Below are 26574 nucleotides of genomic sequence, written 5' to 3'. Positions count from 1 at the left end.
ACTTCTCTGTCTTCAATATAAGTGGCCTAGTAGATCTTCTCAGAAGCCATTGTTTGATTGGAGCTTGTCTTTGAAGGCAGCCTTATAAGACTATGGTGTGTATTTCACTGAGAGAATTTAGGTGTGGTCATCCACTGACTGCAGAGTCAAGGTTAAATGCATCTTGTTTGTAATAAACTTGAACTGGAACCCTGGCAGTAATACCGTGGACTTACCCAGGTATAGTAGCAATAATAAGTAGTGAGACACTTAGTAATGCCTGATTCCAAATGGGACGTCGGTCCCCAAAGATCATTTCCAGTTAGTGTTCTCTGCTGATGCAAGAGGTGAAGTATGTTAGATAGTTTTAGCTAATTGGTAAACAAATGGTTAATTCAGTACTTCACTTATCTCGTAAATGCTTATTTTAATGAATTTCTTTGACAGTGTAATTTCAAATGCAACTGGATTTATGTGTGCAAAGAAATATCAGTCCCCTTGACACTATTTGCACAGGAAACTAACGTGCTGCAGTTATATAACTCACAAAAATTGTGTAACTCACCTATTTGTGTGAAAACTATAGTGATCTTCTTTTGCTATAACATCTTTTAGATTTTAGAGCAATACTGAGACTTCCCTGAGATCATTTACATGTCACATAAGAGAAGTTCAGGTGTGAGATAGACTGCAAGGTTAGTGGTTCAAACTAACAGCTGCGCCGTGGAAGAACGGTGAGGCTGCTCCCATATTTTCAGGCTCAGAAACCCTGTGTAGGATCACTGTGAGTCAGAATATGGCCATGAGTAACCCAGTGTTGCCATTCTTAATCATTTACCCAAAATTACACTATTGACTCTGAATGGATTTGGGCTGTTTCCAACCATCAAGCCCAACTTCAAAAGAGGATTTAATTATTTGTTCCAGATAATGGCATCTATTTGGAGAGTTGAAAGAAACTTTAGGTTTTAGGAGACCTGGTCTAAGTTCTTCTGTTTAGTAAATATACACCCTCAGGTATAATATCAATTCTCGGCAGATAAATAATGAGACCATTATTAAATATGTAAGCTTTAAATTCGCTTCCAGATTTTAGAGCCTGTAAGTCAGTGGCTCTCAATCTTCCTAATGCCTTTCATACAGTTCCTCCTGTTGTGGTTTTCATTGCTACTTCATAACTGTCAGTTTGCTACTGTTATGAATTGGGCCACCTGTGCAAAAGGGTTGTTCAACTCTCTTTGTTCACGACCCACAGGTTAAGAACTGTTGCTGTTAAGTCTAGCTAGGCATGAGTCAGAATTAACCTGACAGCAACTAATGACAGTGGGATCCTGAAAGCAGGATAACAATGATTCAAATGGAATCTTTGTGAAAAGATTTGTTCTTTTATAACAGGCATGTGGGAATGGGGGGCTTGTTAAGTCCATATATGAACTTCGGAAACATTTTCTTTCCATATTTTACTCATATGTGACTGTTTTAACTAATTCCTGGGATGTGGGTGATACTGAATGATAGAGTCATGTTGAGACCATACTTCTGTGAAATTAACATAAGCAGTGAAATGACCTAAAGTGAAATTCCATAGTAAATCAAATGTTAAATGTATTGTTTCAGCCAACAACACTGGGAAGAAGCAATGGGACACTAGAGAAGCAAGTAGAAAAATCTGATTTTTTTTTCCATTTAATTTTTTATTAACAGGATTTTGCTGAGGCAGAAAAAGGATTTTAAAAGTTCGTGGCACAGTGTTTTTGACAGTCTTGAGGGCCTATATAACAGGGTTAAAAAATCTTAGGACAAATTGAAACCATGCTGTTTTGTGTGTAACTCCCATTTCTTCTTTAGCTCTTCCAGTGTCCCTACGAGGAGAGGCTGATTACCACTGCTACAGAAAGGGACCACTATCTGGGAGGGTTGTGCCGTGCTGCCTGGCTGGCAGTTACCATTGGACAGTGTGACCTACAGTGGGGTCCATGGTGCCTAACACCAGGAGAGAGGCTCATTGCTGCTCTTGATGCTTGCTCTTCATGAAACTACACAGAGAATAGAGAATGTTAAGCTGGAGTACATGAAGATAGAAGGGAAAAGTTTTCATTGTGTATTTTCTTCCTTTTTTCCAGTTTTGTAAAGGGGAGACAGCAAAAGAAAGCCAGTCCACCCACCCCAACACAGAAGAAATAAATTCCCCTTTCCGGACTACAGATCATCCTGTGTGTGCTTCCTTGCTCCTTTTGAAAGCAGTTCTTTTTGATTTCTCAAATAGAGCCATTTGAAAATCAGAGAGCTGCCAGGACCCAAAATTCACCCCAGTAACGTGCCAAGACATTTGCGTGCCTCCTTGTTCCTAAGGTGGATCTGCATGGCCCCTCCCCTCCTCCCTCACACTTTCTCCTACTGTCACTCCTGTAAAACTGAGTCCCCCAATGGTGCTAGAGGGTAGAATACGCTCGAGTACTTTAGTTTACTGAGGGCTTTATTATGGACAGGCACTGTTGTAAGGCCTTGCTATTTGTTAATCTTCACAACAACCTGTTATAGCACACCCTGCTATAACCCTCATTCTTATGATTTTGTCAGGGATTACTATTGGATTCACTTTCTTAGTGGTGAGTCAATTATATATAAGAAGGGATGAGCAGGAAATGAGTAATATAAAATTGATATTGAACAAGGAGGGTTTTATTTTTACTTTCTCCCTCAAGGAAAAATATATGGTATATTTACATATGGACTATGTAATTCTGGAAGGTCTACACATTAATGTAAATTATTTGATCGCATTTATCAGAATCAAAGGTGGACTGTGTTGGTATCTAGGAGCCCCGGTGGCATAATGATTGTGTATAGGGGTTCAAAACCACGTGCTGCTCCAAGGGAGGTCCTATAAAGAGTTATGACCTCAGAAATAACACAGGGGGCAGTTCTAGCCTGTCCTATGGGGTCACTGTGAGTCGGAATCGTCTCGGTGGTAGTGATGCTATTATCCAGAAAGATGCACTAAAGGTGGTAAATGGGGGTAAATCCACCAAAGTATATTCATGCTGAACCCCCAAAGAGGATAACAACCAAGGGCAGGCAGGTTGAGAAGTCGAAAGTGATAGTTCTAGACAATGAGACTAGGATGAAGAGTATGATAAGCAGAAGATGGATGGAAAAATCAGACATGATCTTTGGGAATAGAAGATTACTTGGTCTCCAAGATAAAGTAACTGTCCTACAGTGTTTCACACGTCCTTGTTAGGAGTAAAACTAAATGCCCTAGAAATGGAAATTTTCTTGTGGGAGTTGTAGAGCACCGTTTTATGGAGAACTTGCTGCATACTTGTTAACCCATGCAACCAGTGAACAAGGGTACTTGTACACATTGGGAAGTCCAGGTTTCATACAACTAAGTAGCTTATTTTGCATAAGACTCCTCAGCACTGTACTCTAATGAGCATTTTCTAGTGGTGGGGGTAGAAGGTAGAACATAGTTCAGAAATGCAGCTGGCTGAGTCCCCAGACATGTTGGTTTATGGTTTCTGTTGGGTGTGAATAATGGTCTGCACCACCAACGATAAGCAGCATTACAGTGGACGGTGGCTAGTGATGTCCAGGAGTAGGCAGGTGGGGTAGTACGCACATATGGTTTCTGTAGGAAGGAAACAGTTTGATATTGATCCTAGAGAAAGTATCCCAGAATGAAGGGTCATTACAAGTATTTGGGATTCATTTCATATTTTCCTCTAGACTAAAAAATTCATGACAATAGACTGGTTAATCAAAAAGCAATCTATTTTTAATCTAAGAAGGAGTCTGCATTTTACTTGTTTATCATGTTAGTCTTTAAGATGAGCCTATTTATACATTTAATAGATAGACTGCACATAACCTTTGGCTAACTTTACAGGTTTGATAAATGAATAATGGATGGTTATATTTATATTGATGTATACCCTAACTGGATTCTCCTCTCCCGCTCCTCTGTCCCACTAGCTGCCTCCCACTACTCTCCACTACTGTCTGCAGATGCTGACAAAGCCAAAGTCATTTTCTGCCCTTAGTTCACAGAATGTCTTTGCAACCTCCAGCTCAGTTGTCGAATACCTACCCGATGACTCGCTTACCTCTCTGGCTTCTGTGACATTGCACCATCCCAGGCTTGGGGCACCTCACTGCCTGCTACTTGTCATTTTCCTTTGTGGCCTCCTCTTCCTCTGCTGACTTCTATGTTTTACGCAAGGGCTCGGCTCTGGACCCTCTTCTCTGCTTATTCTCAGTGATCTCCAAGTCAAGTGGCTCTCTATCCATGCTTGCTGATGACTCTCAAATTTATTGTCTTCAGCCACATATTAACCATTGAGCTTAAGTCACAGGTATCTTAAGTGTTTAGACTTAAATGTCTCACACACACCTCAAGTTCAGTGTGCCCCAAACCAAATTCCTGGTAACTCCCTTCATTTCCCAACGTGCTCTTTTCTGTGTTATGCTGGTGTAGTGGTTACCCATTGGGGCTGCTAACTGAAAGGTCAGCAACCATCTCTATGGGAAAAAGACCAGGCTTTCTACTCCTGTGAAGTTAGTTTCAGAAACTCAGTGGGGTAGTTCTAACCCTGCCCTATAGGGTTGCTATGAGTTGGCATTGACTTAATGGCAGCGAATTTGGTTTTTGGTTTGGTCTTAATGGTATCTGCCACCATCCATCTTTAATTTACATGCAATCCTTTATTCTCTTTGTAATCCTTAATTCTATCTTCACTTCCACCATTCCTCTCTAGGCCACCATCTTATCAGCCTGAATTACTGTACGGCACTCTTTGCTTGCCTGGCATCCTAACTTTTGTGCCCCCCCCCCGCATCTTTTAAAAATATCAATTTGATCATGGCATCCTTCTGTAAAGCCTTTAATGGTTTCCTATGACATAGATGGCTGACAGGGACCTCTGTGGTCTGGCCCTTTCTTGTTCTGCTACTCCCTTGCTCACGAAGCTCTGGCTGCTTTCGGCCCCTCCTATCTGCCAGCCTCCTCCAGGAATTGGCCTTCATCCTCCCTGCTGCTCTGACTGCGGTCCGTCTTCTGCCTATCCTTTGCTTGGCTGGCTCCATCAAGGTGTTCAGGCTTCACCTTGGTCATGGAATCTCCTTAGTAGGTTGACGTACCCATCCCCTTTTCTCCCTTTTTTTCCTCATGGCTTGGTGTGTGTGTTTATTTCAGAGTACTGGCCTGGATTTGTGTTTACTCTTTTACACCTGTCTCCCACCTTGTTTGTAAACTCCTGAAAGCAGAGACCATGTTTGTGAATACCCGATGCCATCAAATACATTTTCTCTGACGAATGACTCCTAGGTTTGAACCACCAACCTTGCAATTAGCAAGGCCTTAACTCATTGTGCCACCAGGGCTCCTTCAAGGCTGAAGTGAAAGAAAAGTCTGGTAAAGTCTGGCAAGAAGGAACAATGAAGAAGGATGATAACAGGCTGAATTTTCAGAGAGAAATATTCAGAGGTATTACATGCTATAGTGTCCGTGCTAATGAGGGGAAAGTAGTGCCCTTTCCTTCCGAAGCAGGTAGTTTTCACACCTTCAGATTATACCCCCAGCCTCAGCTAAATGCCTTAAAAATACTTGGCCTTAGTCAAAGGAAGGGAAGAGATGAGAATGCGTGGTTGGATCAATACAAATCAATCCCTGTCTCTGGAAAAGCAATGTAGTATATGCATATGTGTGAGCCTGTATGTGCTCATGTAATATACTATCATTCTGTGTTATACTTACTCTATACAGTGACACTACTCAGTGAAGTTGCAAAGCTGTTGTAATACACTGATGGTTACTCTTTTTTTAATGTCACATTAGTATAGACATGATAGTTTGAAGAATAGCTATTACCTAGAGAAGATAGTCGTCTTTGGTACAGCCGAGCTCAGTGTCTGGTTCATAGGTATTGAACACTCTCATGTTAACCAAACTTATACGACACTGGTTATAGAGAAAGCAATGATTGGTTTTTAAAAATTAGAGTAAAACAAGTCAGTAATGGGCTACTTATGCTTACTGATTTCTATTTGTGGAAAGAGTCATGAAAGACTTGAAATATAAGCCGAGGGTTGTTTGGACATGAGATGAGGTATTTTTACCATATTAGTGGAATGGCATTTCTGTGGTTACAGGAGAAACTGTGCCTTTGTACTACGTGCAGAGTCCTAGTTGTGGTGCTCTAACCAAATTGAGCTGTCAGTGGGAGTCTGTGCTGAGCTGGCACTGTGTAGGGGACCAAGGTGAGTTAGTCTCTCTGAACAAGAGAACCTAACCATCTAGTTGAGGGACAAGTGCATTACCCAAGCCTGGGGACAACAAAAAGTAAGAAGTTTTGTGTGTCCCCAGATGAAGAGTACTGATATGGGAGGGTTGTAATACCTTGTGTTATTACATTGTAATTTAGTAACATGATGGTTCAAGTGGTTTTTTTGAAGTGCAATGGAATGTTACAATACTTTTTCTTTGAACCCACAGGTTCTCCTGAAAAGGAAGCTGAGCATTTATCCAGGGCTCAAGAACACAGCACTGCCAACCCTATCAAGAATGGAAAGGCAAGTCCAGTTTCTGTGGAGACCCGGACTGGGAAGAAACCACCAGAGAATTCATCAGTACAAGGTCCAGTGCACAAGGGGAACGATGAATCCGAAAGTGACTTTGAATCAGATCCTCCTTCTCCAAAGAGCAGTGAAGAGGAAGAGCAAGAGGATGAAGACGTTCTTCAGGGAGAGCAAGGGGATTTTAATGATGATGATATTGAACCAGAAACCCTGGGCCATAGGCCTCTCCTCATGGATTCTGAAGAGGAGGAGGAAGAAGAAAAGCATAGTTCAGATTCTGATTATGAGCAGGCCAAAGCCAAGTGCAGTGCCCGGAGCCCTGTCTACAGAGACAGGTCTGGTGGTAGACAAATCCAAGATCCCAGTGGAACGCTCCGCACTCCAACCCAGCTGCCTTCCAGTGGTGGGGTGGAGACTCCCAAACAGGAGTTTGATGTCTTTGGTGCTGTCCCCTTCTTTGCCACGCGTGATCAACAACTCCAGCCAGGGGAGGATGACAAGAACCTTTCCCAGAAGACCCACTTTCCTCCCGTAGGACAAGAGCAAGAAGAATTTGATGTATTCACCAAGGCCCCCTTCAGCAAGAAGGTGAGTGCAGAGGACTGCCTGGCGGTGGAGCCGGAGGCCCGTGCTCTGCCTGGTTGTCCCAAAAGTGTGGATATGTTTGGCTCCACTCCTTTTCAGCCCTTCCCAGCGTCAGTAAGCAAAAGCGAAAGCAACGAGGACGTGTTTGGGCTTGTGCCCTTTGAGGAGATAACTGGGAATCAGCAGCAGAAAGTCAAACAGCGGAGCTTACAGAAGCTTTCCTCTCGCCAGAGGCGAACAAAACCAGACCTGTCCAAAAGTAACGGGAAGCGGCACCACGGCACACCCACCAGCACAAAGAAGACCCAGAAGCCCACCTTCCGCACCCCCGAGAGAGCTCGCAGGCACAAAAAGGTGGGCCGCCGAGACTCTCAAAGTAGCAATGAGTTTTTGACCATCTCGGACTCCAAGGAGAACATTAGCATTGCCCTGACCGACGGGAAAGACCGAGGGCCTATCCTGCAGCCCGAGGACAGCCCGCTGGACCCCTTCGGGGCTAAGCCCTTCCATCCACCAGACCTGGCCAGGCACTCCTCACACCCTGGGCTGAGCGACCTCCTGGGCGACCACCACGCCGGCCTGCCCGCGCGGCCGCGGCAGAACTCACTGCACGGGGCCTTCCACAGCGCCGATGCCTTGAGAAGGGACGATTTCGGAGCTGTGCCCTTCACAGAGATCGTGGTGCGCGGCATCCCTTCACATCCGCCCCAACAGCTCCCGGCCGTCGAACTAGACCCATTTGGTGCTGCTCCATTTCCTTCTAAACAGTAGATCCTTGGCATTCACTCCTGTTTCCAAAACGAAAGTATGCAAACAGTTCGTTTTATGAGTTTGAGAAGAACATAATTTGGATAGCTCTTTATATCACTCATTCTTACAGGTCTATCAGAATAGGCCATTTTAAAATAAACCAAATAGAAAAGAACTATTTCCACAATGTAGTAAAACTTGACGCCTCTTTTTCAAAGACTTCTGCCAAGCAGGAGGGCAGGGGGCTAACTGGCAAGCTCACCGCCAGCTTTGTGCTGCAGACAGGACAGCAGCGCGGCGGGACATGTCTATGGAAGCCTGCGACTCTCCGGTTATGTAGCCACTTCAAAAGGGATTGCAAAGCCGTACTGCTATTTCTGATAACAGAATACCCACCCACCCTAGCTTTTTTTTTTTTTTTTGGTGTGCCTATCATCCCAGCAGGCTCATTCCGGAATCCACCCTTTACAATGAGGGTTGTTTTGTACCTACACAGGCGGAGTTGGTGAATTTCTAGTCCCCCAGCCTCTGCAGTCAAAAACAGTCTAGTTCGCATGTGGGGCGTCCCGAGGTTTCAATCCTTCTGTGTCTTTCTCTACCAAGCAGAGCCGGAAGTGATTGACTGCTGTGCCTAAAACTCAGTCTCGTTTTTATTATTTTTTAAGTGCCATTAATATGGAATATCTATGTGGAAGGCTTGCAACAAAAATGAAAGATGAATTATGATGTTTGGGGCGGGAGCTGTGAAAGGGAAAACTAGCAATGAGGATAAAGGTTAGATAGAAGTTCTAATTATATAGAAATCTTGAGTTTTCAGTTTACAATGTAGAATCACGTGGCATGGAACTATACACTTTCTTAAATAATCAGTGATTTTAGTTAGGTTTGGGGGGTGGAGTACTTTTAATACGATGCACTGAGCAGTGAAACCCATAAAGCCTTACAGGCAGGACTCACATCCTGCTGCAAGTACCTCTGTCCTATTGCACAAGATCTCTTTGTGGGCATACGGCAGTGGATGGCAAGGGACTAGCTAGCAGCCTCACTCTGCTATTTGGTTGTGTCTTTAGAGAAAAGAACCCAGCTACCAAATTGCCTTTTTGTACACCACAAATCCTGATTTGATAATGTGAGATTTTCTAGAAATGATGTATGTGAAGGAACATATAGTATCTGTACTTCCTATGTCTCTTAACTTTTAAGTTATAATTGCCTATCCTTCCCAATCAAGTGAACATTTAGAGAGGTTTCTACAACAGTGAAGCTTATGTTTTACATAAAGAAGCAGTGGCTCTTATAAACTGACATACTCTGTGATTGCTATATTTTAATTCTTTGAACCCAATTAGTCTATTTATGAGTAATCTTACTCAACTCCCTTAAATGTGGTGCCCCAGTGAGATGAGCTGCTTGCCTGATTTCTTAGTTCTAAACTTGGAGAGAAGCAAAGTGTGTGTCATTAGAGATTCTTCTTTTCCCTGAGTCACATACGTTTGTAGATAGGGAAGTCATGTGACTCAGTGTAGTAGAGACAGAGCGAGCATTCCGACTTGGGTCTGTACTTTTCAAGTAGGGCTATAGGAGCCCGGTTTTCCTCCTTGGCGCCATCTTTTCCAATTTCTTGTCCTTGTGCCAAAGGCAAATGTTAAATTTGCACCTTTTCTCCTGATTCTCAGGTTAAATAATACCACTAATGCAAATGCTCAAGTAGATGCTCTTTAAAATTGTACAGATTTAAGTTTCTGTGCAAAAAGTGAAGGGTTGATGATTCCATAAACTACAGTAAGCTTGATACTTTCTTTAATGAAAACTTGTCATTGACGTGCACAGTGAGCTTCTTTGATTAAGTTAGTCCTTGCCTTTGCTCTCGAAAGAGTAAGGAGTGAACACGTGTGGCCTCCTTGCAAGACCTGTGTGAAATATCTCGAGTCTTACCTGATATTAACACCTTGCTCACATTTTTCTTTTAAGTAGATGGAGACATTTTAAATTGAGGTACAGTAATTTCCCGAGTAACAAAAATCTGCTTTATTACAGGGTCAACTCATACTTGCCTTCTAATGTTACATAACTGTGCCTTCACTTTTGCAATGATGGAACCAACCCCCTTACTTGCAACAAATCCATCATAATCACCTTCCTTTCTGCATGTGCAGCTTTTTTACACCCTTGACAAGAACCTTAGGTGGTTGCTCAAATTTCCCTACACATTGGATTGAGGCACGCACTTAAGGCACAGATCTAGTTCATACCCTGAAGTCTGCCCGTAGATCCTTCCGCAGAGTGCTGTACAGGGGGGCTTCAAAAACTTCATGGAAACATACTACTAAAAGCTACTGGGATTTTCCATGAACTTTGTGACGCCTTTTTGCCTATGGGGAAGGAATGTGACACAGCTTAAAATACTTAAATTTAGTGCAGTCCAGCCCAGAAATGCCCTCTTGAGATCAACGTGGGGCGATTCCTTGGTTTTGAGGTGGCGTTTGCTCAGGAGTGGAGGTTTTTAGGGCAGCTTTCCATTTTCAATCATCCCACTTGACACCGTAGTTTACTTCACATAGCACATGCCCTAGGTGCGTAAAGAGCGCATCCACAACACCTGTCACACAGCACTGCTATGCGAGCTCCCTTATGGTCCAACACTGGATTAAGGAAGGAAAGTTGAAATTTAACAAGATTACATTCATACTATCATTTGGATATCTGCTGTGCTGCTTGATGATAGGAAGTTGTCATAACTCTAAACCTATTATACTTGAACATTACAATGGGAGGCAAATATTATGAAGCTAGCAAAATTCCGTGGCCAAAGTTCATTCTCTCCTAACAGCTTTAATAATGCTTACTGATTTTGTGTCACTTTTTTAAAAAGTGGACCATTTGCTTAATGATTTTAATATTAACACGAGTAAAATGTTAGTATTTCGATGACCAACTTTTATGGCATTGAAGCATGTATTTGCTAAGACACCCAAGTTGCTCGGCATGTATATTAGTGAGGAGGAAAGACTAGGCTGGATGACACCCTCTCCCCTTGCTATTCCTGGGTGTGTATTGGGGTATAATTACGATAGTATCTGGAATTGCAGATCAGTGCGCCTCTGAAGTCTACCCGGTTCATTGGTGTGATAGATGGCGGCGCTCCTCATGCTGATGTGTGGTGCTATGGTGAGCTCAGTCTTCTGTGGCAGAGCCGGCTTCTAACTATTCAGTTTGTGTGCGTGATGTAGTCTAGGTTTTAGTCCTTCACATAAGCACTGCTGGCAGGTACATGTGTATTGATAATACCAGTTCCGAAGAGTTTGGGTACATGTGTTATATGTAGAATCTGCAGTGAGCTTTCTTCATGTTTTTTTCCCCCTATTCCAGCAAAAATCTCGTTTTAAGTCCAGTTGTTGCCATGACAGATCTACTGTGAGGATGACATGACATAGCTACTGTGAGGATAACATAAATGATAGTTTATTTGAAAACTTTTATACTCGGGTATTTTATATATTAAGATAAATATAAATATATATACACATGTGCATGCACATGTCACATAGCTCTCCTGCGGAGTTACTGTGAATTTTTAAAAAATGTAATTGCAACCACAATCATATCTTAAAGAACATTCACTCCTATCCTAATAAGGGTTTATAAAAGCCACTGAAAGAATGAGGTTGACAAATGAAAACAGCCAAGGTCATCAGTTGGGGTTATTTTGTGTTATGTTGAAATTTAGTGTTACCTTTGAAAGAACTGTTTTTTATTACTGTGGTCTCTCTGTGTGATTGAAAAGTCTTCTAATAGTAAACTGTGTAGAGGCTACATTGTAATTGCTGGCAAGCGGCTTTAAGTGCACTTTCTTTGATTACACTTCCATTTTTTGTTAAACTTGAATTTTCTGCGACTTTTTATGTACCACTAAGCAAATAACTTTAACTTTTAAATAAAACTGATTTACATCTTTATTATATTTCTAATTGTTACAAAGCATACTTGCTAAAGTGATTTCAATCTTTAAATGTAGCTGGGAAACATTTATGAGGTAGAATCAGTTGCTTTGTTTCTCTATTTAATTAAGCACTAACTGATTCTTCTACCTTATTGCCTTTATATTGCTTTTCTTATTGACTGAATTATTTCCCCCATTCATTTCATTTTGTTTGAAATTTATTTTCTTACTATATTTATCATGTCTACTGTTCTAGTAATCTGCTTTCTTTAAATGCAATAAATCCCAAATGGACGGCATATTCTTTATAATCAGTGACGTCAGTTTTTCATTCTTTGTCTTAAAACAATTCTTTCATTTAAACCACAGCTATCAAGTGCCTACTATGTGCCACTCAGTGGGACACAGAACTGACCGAAGATGAGATCTTTGTTCTCAAAGAAGAAAAACCACTGTGTCCTAACATGCTTTGAAAGGAACACACACTCTGGTCAGTTGTTGCAGCCATTTAACTTTGCTTTCTCACGCTTCGTAGAGCTTGTGTCTGACAAACTGAAACTCGGTGAAAGCCGTACTGAGCAAGTCTACAGGCACCATTTTTACAACAGGGTGCTCACTTCGTGTCTGTCACGATTACATCATTCTCACCGTCCTTCACACTTTTCCATGCTACTGCCACCTAATAGATGGTAGCATGCAGAAACATACCTTTCAGAAGCACTGACAGCCAAACAAGTCTTGTGACTCATTTTATTGTCACACCCCCTTTATTGTGGGGGTCTTTGAGGTATGCCTGTACTAATGATGATGGTAAAGCAAACACTTAAGACACTGTCCTTTGGATACATCGTTTGGGACTATTTTTGTCTAAGGAGCCAGTCGGCGGTGAGGTAGTTAAGCACTCAGCTAAACCAAGGTCAGTGGTTTGAAGCTGCCACTGCTCATAGGGAGAACTCGGAGGGAAGCGTGCTTCCTTAATGAGGACGGTCACTATGAATTGGAATTAACTCAGTAGAAGTGGATGTTTTGTTTGCATTATAAGTAATTTTCTTTTCAAACTCTAAAATTCTGTGAAACAAAAGTCTGATTTGTCAATCAGGTTGACACAAGCTGGATTTTTTTTCATATTAGTGGCTTGTGGAGAAATTTGTCATATTTATTGTACAGACATATATAACTTTTTGAAGTAGTAACAGCTACCTGTTGATGTAGAAAAACCAGGGCTTTGTAGCTTTTGATTGGCCAGATCAGCACAGTAGCATAAGTGATTAGAATTGATTTTTTTAATTAGAGACTAAAATTTATATAAAACTATGGGATGTATCTTTGGCCAAAGTCAGTTAACGTTCACTTCTATAGAGATAAATATATGTCAGAGTTTGAGCTATTTATTTTGAAATGCCAATTCTTTTAAGGATGTTCACCTCAAGAATCACAAGTAAACATGAAGTTAATATGCTTACACCGAGGGCCTGAACTTTAGAAGCTTGACTTTGTGCTGTACATTTTCAAAGGTGCGTTTTGGTTTTAAGGGTAGCAGGTGTTCCTGAGACTGTGTATACAGCTATGCTGGGATATTGATTCCACGTTTATAGAGCAGGGCTGGAACCCCAGTGGTTGTTCATTTATTTCAGTCCTTTCACAAGACCTCCCACTGCTGCTGGTTACCTTTCTCTTTAGAAGATGTTTCATAAATGTAGTTTCAGCTCTGAGCTATACCCTCACTACCCAACTTGGGAAGTATAGTACAGAATTTCAGAGGACTCTGGTGCTCAGTAGCATCTAATATTGGTTATCAACACAATTGATGTAATACTACTTCTGTACCTTCCCTACTGGGCTGATTCGTCACTTATGTTGGCAAGAAACATACTGGACGGGATAAAGTCCCACAAATGATGCTGTAGAGCAGGTATGGATCTACTCAGCTCAGCACCTGGCAGGATCCAGAAGTTCAGGCTTTGCTCCTTGACAATGTAGGGCCAGATGTATATATGTATATCTCTAGGTAGGTACCTGCCAAATGGAGAGGTGTACAGCTCTATGCCAGTCAATCACAATCTTCAAATCGGTTAGTCTGCCCAGGTAGGATGCCATAGAAGATGTGACAGATAATCCCTGAATCTTCATTCCTGATTCTAAAACATGATTTTGAAGTGTTATAGTTCATAAAGAATGACAAGTAACACTTAATATATTTAGTAAACCAATTTTATTTACATAATACATATTTCACCATGCAGCTTATTGAATTGTACTGTCATAAGAAAAAAAAACACTGTCTTGCTGTTTGAAAATGGTTTTATATAGAAAGATAATTGTGTCTTAAATGACTCAACTAAATAGCCAGGAATAGATTTAAAGTATACTTGGTGGAACTCTGTAAGTAAAGAACTTTTATAGTTTACACCTTGGTAAAATCCAAAGACTTTTTTTAGTAATGTAGTTGAGTAGTGTACTTTAATAACAAATTTATAAAGGCAAAAATATACAAGGCTCAGATTTACAGGGCAAATTTAAAATTTATTCTTTAATATTAACAGTATCTTAAAATGTTTACGGTAGTGCTCTGCATACAGTAGTTGGTCAGTCATTGTCGACTCAGACAAGTCTTTAATACAGTTGACAACTATCTAAGCATAGTTTAACAATATTTATCATTTTCTTAAAATTTTGAAATGTTTACAGTGTTAATTACCCCTACAGCCAGACTTGTATGCCTTTGAAATTCAAAGAAACATTCTTAAAAGAAAAACAAAAAACAAACTATGCTCTTTTTATCGGAAAAGAATTAAATGATCACATTATAAGAAAAAAAGTAAGATTAAAAATAATAAAATGAAGCAACCGAACATATACTTTCATTTTGAGAAGCTTTCACAATAAAAAAAAGAAAAAGTAGTGGAGGTTCCCCTTATTTTAAAAATACTCAGTATTTTGTTTGGCCAATATGGCAAAATATCTACTTGAAAGCAATAATCTATTAGTCAATAATGGTTGTTTCCTAGGAAATAATAGCCTGCTAATGCATCAGAATCGTTATATGGGTTGAATGAGTGGCTTTATGAAGTAAAATTTTCAAAGATGTACTCCGTGAATGGTACAACATAAACAAGCTCACTGCCATTGAGTTGATCCTGACTCACAGGGACGCTCTACTCTAGGTCAGGGTGGAACTGCCCCTGTGGGTTTCTAAGCCTAACTTTTTCACAGGAGTAGAAAGTTACGTCTTTCTCCCAAGGAGCGGCTAGTGGTTTTGAACTGGAAACCTTGTGGTTAGCACTAAAGCACAACCACTACGCTACTAACTAGGACTTTATTGAACCGCCTGGGGGAAGGGGCAGAGGGTGACGATTCTCCTTACTGAGGTACTGGCATGGGGAATTTATATTCCAAAACACAACGCTGAAAAAAAAAAAATATATATATATATATAGAATTTTGCAGATGTATAAAACTGAGGCACATTAAAGTAAAGACATATGAAAGGCATTTCAGGAATAATCTTCACCCTCCACCAACGTTTTCTGAAATGCAGCCATGTTAATGTTCAGAAAGGATATCGGCAATTAACATAGTTCGTGTCAAGTCATTTAAGAAACGTAATTTTTTATAGTCCAGTGAACAATGTTAAGTTTTTATGGGCCTCTTGTTTTCAAGAATTTCATTTATACACATAAGACAAAAGAAAAAGAGGGTTACATTGTGTGATAGGGCACTGGTAGATGGATTGAAAAATAAAGCTAAGGACCAAATTTCAAAAACCTGGTTCCGAATGTTAGCTAGTATATGCCAACACTTTCTCAGTTATTACTGCAGTGTGAACACAAGCATAAACAAAGGCTCACTAGAGCCCAAGGGAGTAAGAGCTATCAAAACAGGGCATCTGCTAGACTTTGTTCTAAGGCTTACGGCTCATTTCAGGGTCAAGGCTCACAGACCAGGCCATCTAGTTTCTCTGGCCTTGAACGTAGCACCTGTATACCCATGAAATATTTGGAGTCCACTTGTAAAAATTCAGGGTCGATAAGGTATTAAAAAGTCTAGGTGGCTAATAACTTGAAGTTGTCACTTCATCATATAATCTGTTTCTACGGTGATTCTTCTTGGATAGAAAACGACAACGTAAGCTCCTCTCAATACCTAAGTTAAGGTTGCTTAAAGAATCCAAAATCCTAGGGGAGGAAGAAACTACAGCTGTAGGAAATACCATCAGAGTGCCCATTTCTCACAAAGCTTGTGTTGTTGAAAAGCTTGTGATCATTCCAAGTCCAATCCTTGCTTGTAGACATCCTTGCTATGAGCAGGCACTTGATCATCTACTGAAATCATGCCGTTAAAGTAGTCTCACAAGATGACTGCACTTCCTGCTGGAGACGAGCCTTTCCTAAGCAAATTAGGCTGGGGTTAAGCAACAGGAGCCCTACTTCTACATGGGGTCAGCATTCATTCTGGTTATGAAACGTTTCTTATGAACGCCGGTCAACTTTAATGTCCTGTACAAGCAGCAAATGAGTAGTTTTCAGGGCCTGTAGAATGGTTATTACAGACCCCTCTTAAGTACTTCCCCCCACTTTTATAAAGTATTATTCATGATACAGTGAGGAAGAAGGATAAAAAAAACGAACAGGAATCTTAGAAATAGTGGGGTACACAACTCCCTGTTAAAATATTGCTTCACAATTGAATACGACAGGTGGCCATACCTGAATTCACAAATGTGAAACATAGTCAGGACAAGGCTTGGCATGTCTGTACTGCATGACATACACGGTAGACTGGTGCCACCAATATAACATCACTACTGCAAGGACGTGCCATATTTGGTGGCTTGATCCGAGGTAGTTGAGTTGTCCTGGGAAAGACAGCAGAAAGAAAAGAATTTTGATTGTTAAGGTTGATATGGGGACAAAAATCATCTATCTCTGTTCTTGGATTAGTATGGGTTAGCAGTAGAAAGCAGTAGAAAGACTGTGGTGGGAGCCACTTTTTCTTAAAAATATTTTAAAGTCTGAATTCACATTGGAGTCTAATTTCAAATTCTCACTTGGTTAAGTTCAGGATTTGACTTCTATCTCCCACATCTCAGAGAAGAAAAGACATGGTGTGACTGCTGAGACAGGAAAGGCCCTGAGTCTGCGGAGTACCTTTATTTCAAGCAGGTCTGTGAGGAGAAAGCTCACATCTTAACGGTGTCTGCTTAATAGAACAATCTGCAAAAATGTAATTAGTACGATCAGAGTTAATGTGTTAAATACAACTTAGGCAAACAACTGTGGTTAAGGGTTCAATTCAGGGAGATTAAATGATTCCCACATGGGCACCTTTTTGACCTCTGTCAGTAAATAAGACTCCGAGGGGGATAAGATGTAAAGGTAAAGCATGTCCCCTTATTCGTGGTGCGCCTATGTTTGAGGAGTATAAATATGCAGGAGCTTCAAAAAGTTGGAATTAAAAAATGATAGCATTCTCCCAGGCACTCTCTGAAGCCCCTCACACGTTCTTCTTTCCCTGCCTAGAAGAGGGGTGCGTACAGTACTGACAGCGGAGAGTGAAAGATCGGGCTTCTTTCTGTAGGTGTAGGAGCGCTCCCTCCCCTCAACAGTCCAGCGAAGCCCAATACACAGGATTATGAAAGCAAATCGACAACAACAAACCCTGCTTACTCTGTTGTAATACAGGCATCATAGACCATCAGCACATCTTAGGAGTCAACGGGCCCATCAGATGCTGCTGAGATCCAGATGTGAAAAATCTGACCTGAGTTGCATTTCAAGCCTTTATGTTTAAATTTTTATATTTCACAGTGTGCACTGTCCATACCCGTCTACCCTGTCAGCAGAGCTTCCAGCCAGGCTGGACATGACGACCGGACACAGGGCTGTCAACCACTCACACATGAACAGCTTGAGGCCGTGTCATTTTGAATCGGTAAAGACACCCCGTTTCCTGAGGTGTCCTTATGAGCATTACTCTAAACAGGTTGCGCTCCGTCGGCACTGACTCCGTGTAGGGAGTCTGGTTTGGGTAAGGTGCCTGCACGCACTCGGCTACAGGAGAGCACAAGCTGTTGGGGAACTTACACAACATTCTGATAGCAGAAAACTGGGAAGTGGTGAATGTAGAAACATTGATGCTTTAATTTTCTATATGTCAATTTGAAGTGTAATCTATTCTTTTCTACTAAGGGGGTCAAAATGCATTTTACCAGAATGACTTTCTTAGGAAAATTCTGGCCCTGCCTAAAACGGCTCAGCTCTTCAGTGCAGACACAATGCCCCAGACAGGTTTCTGAATCGGAACGCGACGTCCACGTTCTGGTACTCCATTCTTATTTACAAATCAGCTGTGGTAAATTAGCTCCATAGACAAATGCCCCGACTTGTGGTCAATTCATTCTCCACATCAGTGGGTTCTCATCCTTTCTTCTGCCAACACAGAGTACTGGCACAATCCCATCTTCAATCCACTAGGGAAGTGGTTCTTATCCCGTAAATTTGCAATCTGAATTTACATGATCTTCCCTCTCCCCAGTTGAAAAATCATGGCTTTGTGGATTCTACATGTTATTCTTGACTCAGGCCAAAGGTAACCTGGATTTGCAGTATTCTGTCCTCCTACAGATGTGTCTTTACTCAACCACGTCCTTCATTGAGAGCATTCTGACAAAGGGTCAGCGTCACCACCACCACCATCGTCATCACAAACCTTTTCCTGAGCACTGACTAGGTGCTAGGAATGAAGCCAAATGTCTTCTCATCTCATGCCCACAACAGCCCCATGAGAGCAAGCATGGCTTCCTCGTTCGGAACGAGGAACACGGCAACAGATCCCCTTAGCCGGGCTGCACTGCAAAGTGGTCCTACGCCTGGCTTATTTTCACTGTCCTGTCATATTTCTTTCTTGTTTTATTGATATTTGTACCTTTAATTCTTCTTTAGCAACAGACGTCAATGATAATTGGTGACAAGTGCAACACACTTTTTAAGGAAAGTGGCTGGGTGTGAGTGGGGGTCAGAAGACTCTTCCCAGAGTTTAACCTCCACTCCGTTTACACTTTGTAACCTGCTGGTTTCATCTCATCCTTGGGATGAAAGGAAAACATCGTCCTTCAAAATGTAAAGTTCTAGATAAAGAGTTTCAGGATAGCAAAACCATTCTAAAACCAATCACCGTGGGGGAAAAGAATTCAGCTTTGAATGTGTGAATTGTGTATCTCAAGCACAGATCTAGAATGACGCTAAAAGACCACTATGAAAATGACACTTACCTGGAAAGTACCTTTCCGGAACTTTGGAAATGTAGAACAGAAAAGCAAGAAGGGCAATCACATACATCACAATTACACGGGGTGCAAAGTCCTGAAAAGTAAAACATGGTTTCACAGATCTTCCAACTACTTCTTATTGAATAGAAATCTAGTGATGGAGCTTTGAAGTGTCCCGTCTTTATTGCTTTTGTTGGTCGTATTGGAAACCTTGCCCTCAGTACTCCAGGAAGCAGCCCACAGTAGTGGAGCAGCGTCCTAATAGCTGTACAGCGTGAACACAGATGAAGGTCCCACATCTACAACATAAGTATGCATGGGGGAAGGAGTTCCCAGCTGAATGTTCAGAGTTAAGGCCAGGGACCTGGGGCTGGAAAGACCCATTGGGGTTATGCCTAATACTGACACCTCTTCCAGCATCCTGGAGAAATGATTCTCTTGAATGCTACACACAAAAGTAGTCCCCATTCACAGCTCAAGTGCTCATGGACAGTTTTTCTTTACTCAAAAAATTAGCCAGCTGGAACGGATGTAATTGTTCCTAACTCTATTTCTAAAGCTATATCACGAACCCATCAAAGAAATATAGACACATTACTCCTCTTCCCTCTTAAACTAAGAGAATTATAATGGCCCATGGACAGCCTATATTCTCCAGACTAATCTACCGCAGCTTTCTCAGACCTTCTAGAATATGACTTTATCCAAACTCCCAGAATGAACATTTCTGGAACTTTTCATTTTTGGTTAACTGCCTCTCTCTCTCTCTCTCTCTCTCTCTCTCTCTCTCTCTCTCTCTCTCTCTCTGTCAGAGCTTATCAGCAAACTTCTATGGGAGGATACCTTTGATTCCTCACTGGAATGATCTGTGATGTTAGAATTTCATCCTTGAAGACCACAGTCTGTATACTATGCCTATTTCTACTTCAAGATTCCTGAATATAGAAATGTGTCCCCTGTCCCCACCCCACCCAGTGCTTCCACTTTGAACTAGGAAAAAACTTGCTGGCCTAAAGGGTGGCTTTCTCTTTGGTTGTTGTAAGATCAAATGGGATGTTTTCACCTTATGCCACTATTGGTCTCTCTTATGACAACAACCGTTAATCATTTCTAATTAGAATTAAATGGAGTGCTAATTCCCAGTTCTACTTTCTTTATTTCCAGGGAATCAAAATTGTTAGAATAATGAGCCTTTCACAGCAAACAGGACCACTGAAGAGCCTTCTCAGTATAGGAGACTCATCTTTCTCCAGTCGGTGTCCCCCACTTTGGAAGACATCACCCCCTTGCCCTCAGCTTGGCAGAGAGTCTGATCACATCGTTCATGCCACTGCACCACAGAACTTGCTTACGCTTTAGTTTTACAGTCAATGCCTCTACCTTTCTGTGGCCAACTTCTCACACGGAGAGGTAAGCCTATTGGGAGTCTCATCCTTTGGACAAGCCTATCTTTAATCCTTATCTTCCAGAGCAAGCTGCCACATTTTCAGGCATATGATGTTAAGAAGTTCACCCACGTTTAAAGCAGCTTTGTACGGCTCTCCCGGAACTTAAGTCCCATCTCTCATTCGCTTGGTAACAAACACCAAGGCATTCTCACAGAAATCTCTAATGAACGCCAAGTCTTTCCCCCCAGGATCTGATTCCAATATTTATTCTTTTACTTCTCAATACACTTTCCTTGATAGGTCAAATATGCTTCTGTGACCCCAGCTACTCATATAGTGTAGACTTCTAAATCTTTATTCATCTTAAACTGTGACCTAAATTCCAGATCCGATCCTTGTCTCTCTAGGAGTCCAGGTGGCATCGTGGGTTAGGGGTTAGGTTGCTAACTCCACAGTCAGCAGTTTGAAACCTACTTTCATAGAGATTTAGTCTCTGAAACCCACAGGGCCAGTTCTACGTTGTCCCATAAGGTTGCTATGATTAAAAAGAAGACATCCATGGGGTAAAAAAACAAAACCAGTAGTTGGGCGTAAAGCCAGAGCTGTAAAAATCATGGCGGCATTAATATGCAATTATTAGAAACATGCTCTCAAATCACCCACCCCTGGGTGACCTAAGCACAATACCCAAAAGAAAAATGCTGCAAGGATTGAAGAAAATGATAATATTGGCTACACTTACCTGTACAATAGGAGCACCAATTCCTCCATTGAGCCAAACCCAGTGAAGAGTAGGGATCACTCCATATCCCGAAACAGAACAAAAGATAATGGAGCGGAGTCGCTGCCACTGCTGCGTAAGGTAGTTGGGGTGAATTTGAGCAAAGAACACCGCCAGGATCATAGCAAGCACTGTGATCAAGTACACCTGACGCCAGTACTAGAATGAGAAGAGACACAGTTTCCTTGTTGTCTATGGAGGGAAGGTGCTGGTAATTTTGACTTTCGCATTACACATTCTACACCACCTTCGTGGTGTTTTCATTTCTCAGTCTCATCACCTTTCTGCCTGTAAGAATGCACATGCCACAGACATATTAGATTTCCTAGGACGGCAAACAGAGTCCACACTGAGCTGACAAAAGACCACGTCCAATGACGTGCAAGCACTTCCTGAGTGGCTGCTATGTGCTCGGCACTGTGTAAGTTGTGTAGAAACAAAGATGACTATCAAGTGGCCTCTCCTAGTGGGTGATCTCACAAGACGGATCTAATGCTCAGCATTGTAACTGAGTTATGAAGGTTGGAGAAACAGGAGAAAAGAATGAGCTTTATGTGAGTAGCTAAAACTGCTTCAGAAAGGAGGTGACAGCTAAGCTGGGTGTTGAGGAATTATGTAAGACTCTGTGGGACAGGCAGCTGGGAAGTTTTGAGAAGCAAAGGCAAAAAGCAGGCCAACTGGCAGGCTGAGGATTTAGAACTCAAACTCACTGCCACTGAGCTGATGCCGACTCCCGGGGACCCCATAGGGCAGAGCAGACTGAGACGGTAACTCGGTTTGGGAGAAGAGCCTCATCTTTTGCCATTATTTCGAACTGCTGATCTATGGTTAGCAGCCGACAAGTACCGACCTCCCCCATCAGGGTTCCTTCAAGTTCTTTGAGTGGGATGTGTGTGTCATCAAGCTGATTCTGACTTGCAGGTACCATGTGCAACAGTGCAAAACTGCCCCCTGGGGCTTTCCCGACGGTCACGTACACAGAAGCAAATTGTCAGGTCTCTCCCCATGAAGGGGTCGGGGATTCTGAACCACATCTTTTGATTAGCAGCCAAGCACTCCTGACAGTCATTTTTCAAGCTGACTTATTAGAGAGTGAGCTCTTATCAGAATGGAGTACAAAGTGGTAACAGGAAGACAGCTAAAAGCTATTATAACCATTGATTCAGAGCGAACAAGGCCTTGGGCACTTGGTGAGCAAGGCAGAGGGACATGAAGTATACCTCAGGAAGTGCACTCAAAATGAACGAGCGAACCGTGAGTGTCACAGCTGACTGGATGATGCATGAGAGGAAATCGGAGGCGGCCTGGTGGTCTGTGGCCTGAAAGGGCTGGTAAATGGGTTTTATTAATGAGTAAATGTAATCCAGATTTGGTGTCTGTGTGCAGCATGTTGGGTGGGAGTTACAGGGGATATGAGAATGTTCATTTTTAAATACACTAAGTTTGGAGGTCTTATGGGCTATTTATGTCTCTAAAGGAGCAGTTAGAGCTGGTATTGAAGCTCAAAAGTTAATATCCCACTGAATGGAGTTCGTACACTGGCTCCCGGGATTTTTGGGGACCACTCTCTCCCTGAAATCACATGCCTAATTGTTCTGTGTGCTCAAATATGCATTCTCCTGGATGGAGTATCCTTTGCTTTCACGCTGATTCTGAAAGCAGCCTGTGGGCCTTGAAAGATAAAGAGTTACTGTCATAATTGAATCAAGTCTCAATTTGGTTGTTACTTAGGAGCAAAAGAAATGTTTTTTCCTTTATGGGAACATGGATTATTTTAGCTCTATTAACTGTCAGCAGGACAATCCCAAATCACAGCAAACCAATAGGACAGGGTAAAACTACCCCTGTGGGTTTCTGAGGCTTTAACTCTTACAGGAGTAGAAAGCTTTGTCTTTTGCCCATGGAGGTGATTGCAAACTGCTGGCCTTGCAGATCAATGCCCAATGCATCACCATTACACCACCAGGGTTCCTTCAATGATCTTGGGGATAGTTTTTCCAGATTAAAAAACTCTATGTGTCCCATTCGTCTCTGATGATCAGATTTGATATTTAACATGAGACAACAGAAAACAAGCTTCAAGGAAGAATATAAAATAATTCAAATATTACATGATTTCAGCCTGTACTTATTTCCTTTACTTTTTAAAAATACATGTGAATAATTACCATGAAAATGACCAAGTTATGAAAGCTAAGCAGACACGAATAGCTTTCCACTAAAATCCACTCCCAAGGTTAATGGCATCTGTACATTTAACTATTATACATTTAATTATTTCAAAGTAATCAGGCCTAAAAAAGGGAAACCATTTACATGTATGCGATAGTTTATTGTGCTAGCCTGCCGATAAACACAAGTAGGATTAACTGAAGGGCAGAGGGATAAATGGCTCGGTGAGCCTCACCTTGCTTGTTCTGTGCCTCAGTTTAAAGGGGTACACTACCTGTGGGATGCCTAGCCTGTGGACTGTGTCGCTGTAAGTTGAGGTCCCTTTAAGCCCAAACGATTGGAATGTTCGTCTCTGGAGTTGGGGACTGACAGTTGATGACAGTTGGGGACCTGCCTTGCTGTTTGCTGCCTGGATAGATATAGCCCAGCTCTCTGAACAGAACGAGACTGGCAACTGGCGGATCTCAAGCCTTAAAGGACTGCTAGTGTCTCACTGCTTTATAATTTAACTGTTAATTTCTTGTATTATCTATCTGTATATAATTTAATGGTTCATTTCTTGTATTATATATCTAACTTTACAGATATATTTACATATAATTACTAGCAATCTGGTTTGTCTCTCTAGAGAACCCTGTCCAACACAATGTACATGGGACTATTACTAATATATGAGGGGTACCCCCAAAATTGCACTGGGTGGAGCAAAGTTCTCATAGTATACAGCTCCCCCACCCCCGCAAGGTGATCACTGAGCAACTTGCTGAGTTAGTGCACTAAGTAGCATCACCTGGGAAGGTTCTCTCTGGTCACAGTGAATTTTTTTTAAAAAAGTGGTTTTGCTGGATGACCTCATTTTTTGTGATGCCCGATTTAAGAGAACTGTGCGGCTGTAAAATTTTGTTTCCTGCTTGGGAAAAATGCTGCAGAAACAGTTGATGTTGAGCACAGCGTACAAAGGCAGCACTATGAGAAAAACTAAAATGGATGAGTGGTTTTCTCGTTTCAAAAAAGGTAAAAGTTTGAGTGATGAGAAACCTCTTTCTGGACTTCCGTCAACTTCCCAAGTGGACCAAAATGTCGACAAAATTCATGCACTTATGCTCAAAGACCAATGATGACGGACCACTGAAGATATGGGGAAGTTATCTGTACTATCTTGGAGTGAATTTTAACAGGAGATTTGGGAACGAGAAGGGTCACTGGAAGATTTGTGCCTCGGGTTCTGACTGACCAGCAAAAAGAGCTTTGACTGGAAACACGGTGTACTTTTAAAAAACAGCTCCAAGGGGATCAAGATTTTTTACTGGTGACGAGACATGGTGCTATTCTTATCACCCCGAAAGCAGCATCAATCAAGCCAGTGGAAGACGCCATTATTGCCTCGCCCCAAAAAGCTAATCAAGTGAAATTAAAAAATTAAGACAATGCACATTTGTATTTTTTTGATGGGAGGAGGATAGTGCATTTAGCGTTTGTTACGTAGATCAGACTGTTAATCAAGCTTTCTATTTAGAGATTATTAAAAGATTATGTAAGAATGTGCAACAAAGAAGGCCTGATTTGTTGTGCTTGATATAATTGATGTATGGATTGTTTTAAGAATGGTAAAAGCCCCGAATAAAAAGATTTTTTAAAAAGGCCTGATTTGGGGCAAATAGGTGACTGCTTTTGCCTCCAGATAATGCAGCTTCTCACGCAGCCATGTTAGTGCACCAGGTTTTGGCAAATAACAGCATGCCGAAACTTCTGGGAAGATGGCGGCAGAGTGACACATACCAGAGGGACTCCGCAGAATCCAGCCCAGGAGAGTTGTTTAGAGGGAAATTCAATGCGGCTGGAACGCAGAAGGAGCATCATAAAGATAAGTAGGCACAGACCCATGGGGTTTTGAGGGGCTGAGGGCTTTTGGCTTATCACAGTGGAAGCTGGCTGGGGCTTGACCATGGCCCCGCCACTGTCTCTACCAGAACGGGGACCATTTGGAGCCCGTAGGAGGGCTCTGTCTCAACACAACCACAGTTTGCAACCACCTGCCTCAGGCAGGGGCAACACCCTTGCAGCTCCATGAGCAGGGATCAGGGTTCAGCTACATTGTTGCTCTGTTTACATCTCTGCTATCTGTTCCCCCACAGTCCTGGAGGTCTACATAGGGGCTTGTTTTTGGCACAGCCACAGCTTGCCACCACTGCCTCAGGGTGGGGACTAAACCCTCACAGCAGCTCTGCGGGCAGGGATCTGGGGTTCAGCTACATTGTTGCTTTTGTTTCAATCTTTCCTCTCTGTCCCCCCACAGTCTTGGAAGGCTGCACAGGGGCTTTATCTCATCTGGCTTGGCCGCCTCCTCAGGGCAGGGACTAAATCTTGCAGCTCCACAGGTAGGGATCGGGACTCAGCTACATTGTTCCTTTTGTTTCCATCTCTTCTCTATAGTCCCCCTGCACAGTTTAAGCAGTCTAACTTAAAAAATTTTTTCTCCTCTTCGCCTCTTTCCTGTTCTCTCACACTCCACTGCTGACCTCTAGACCACTCCCCTTAGGCTAGGGCATTTACCCCTGCACCACACCCAGCTAAGTGAGCTCCACCCTTTGTAGCTAGCCCCAGGCTTGGGAAAGCCCTGCTTTCCCTCCAGGGAATACTCTGCCCAAGTTCTTACCTGGGAATTCCTGCCTGTGTACCTGAGGGCATAAGGAAGCTTGGCCAACACTAGTCAACATTCCAAGGTGTTGCAGGAACCTCTGCCCACCTCTGCAACACCAAAGCAGGCAACCCACCAGCCTTCTGGGGCACTCCCCTGAGATGGAAGCCACAGGAGGATAAAGTGAAAGGTTAATTTCATAGTGAAATTAGCTGTAGGCAGTTCAAAGAAGCATTCCTACCAGTCTCCCAGAGAGAGCCAATGCTCTTCAACTCCCTGGAAAATGGCACCTGGCTCCTCTAAAACAATGCAATGCAAATAGCCATCAGCTCCAACAACCTCAAAGAAAAAAGCAGGAGTAACAAAAGTAAATGGCAGAAGATGTCCTGAACACAACAACATGCATAGAAAAAGCAGACACTGAGCTGCCACATAAAGAAATTTTCAGAAAGCTGCTTGGAGTCATACAGGATATGAGGGAAACAATACAGAAAA

General features: G+C 42.2%; 2 protein-coding genes across 5 annotated transcripts in view; one reads left to right on the top strand and one right to left on the bottom strand.

Moving 5' to 3' along the window:
• The window catches only part of BMP2K (BMP2 inducible kinase), a 126548-nt gene extending 114699 nt beyond the window's left edge, over positions 1–11849 (top strand). For 2 of the 3 annotated variants that reach the window (XM_075544148.1, XM_075544150.1), the window contains one exon: positions 6476–11849. In XM_075544148.1, the coding sequence (XP_075400263.1) occupies positions 6476–7914 (1439 nt within the window). In that variant the 3' untranslated portion in view covers positions 7915–11849. Of the gene's footprint in view, positions 1–2102; positions 5412–6475 lie in introns of those variants that run through there. The other variant, XM_075544151.1, reaches the window with a different exon arrangement.
• The window catches only part of PAQR3 (progestin and adipoQ receptor family member 3), a 40904-nt gene continuing 15991 nt past the window's right edge, over positions 1662–26574 (bottom strand). Inside the window, exons 4-8 of one of the 2 annotated variants that reach the window (XR_012783477.1) lie at positions 21231–21428; positions 19104–19194; positions 16540–16688; positions 13850–13971; positions 1662–7931 (exon numbers count right to left, since the gene is read on the bottom strand). Coding sequence is in view for 1 of the 2 variants with exons in the window: in XM_075544152.1 (XP_075400267.1) it covers positions 16546–16688; positions 19104–19194; positions 21231–21428 (432 nt within the window). In the remaining variant the exon portion in view is untranslated. Of the gene's footprint in view, positions 7932–13849; positions 13972–14335; positions 16689–19103; positions 19195–21230; positions 21429–26574 lie in introns of those variants that run through there. The other variant, XM_075544152.1, reaches the window with a different exon arrangement.

This window comes from Tenrec ecaudatus, chromosome 3 (genome assembly GCF_050624435.1).
Source record: "Tenrec ecaudatus isolate mTenEca1 chromosome 3, mTenEca1.hap1, whole genome shotgun sequence".
Lineage (NCBI taxonomy): Eukaryota > Metazoa > Chordata > Mammalia > Afrosoricida > Tenrecidae > Tenrec > Tenrec ecaudatus.
Note: the sequence above shows the minus strand (reverse complement) of the source record. Positions and strands in the feature narration are given on the sequence as shown.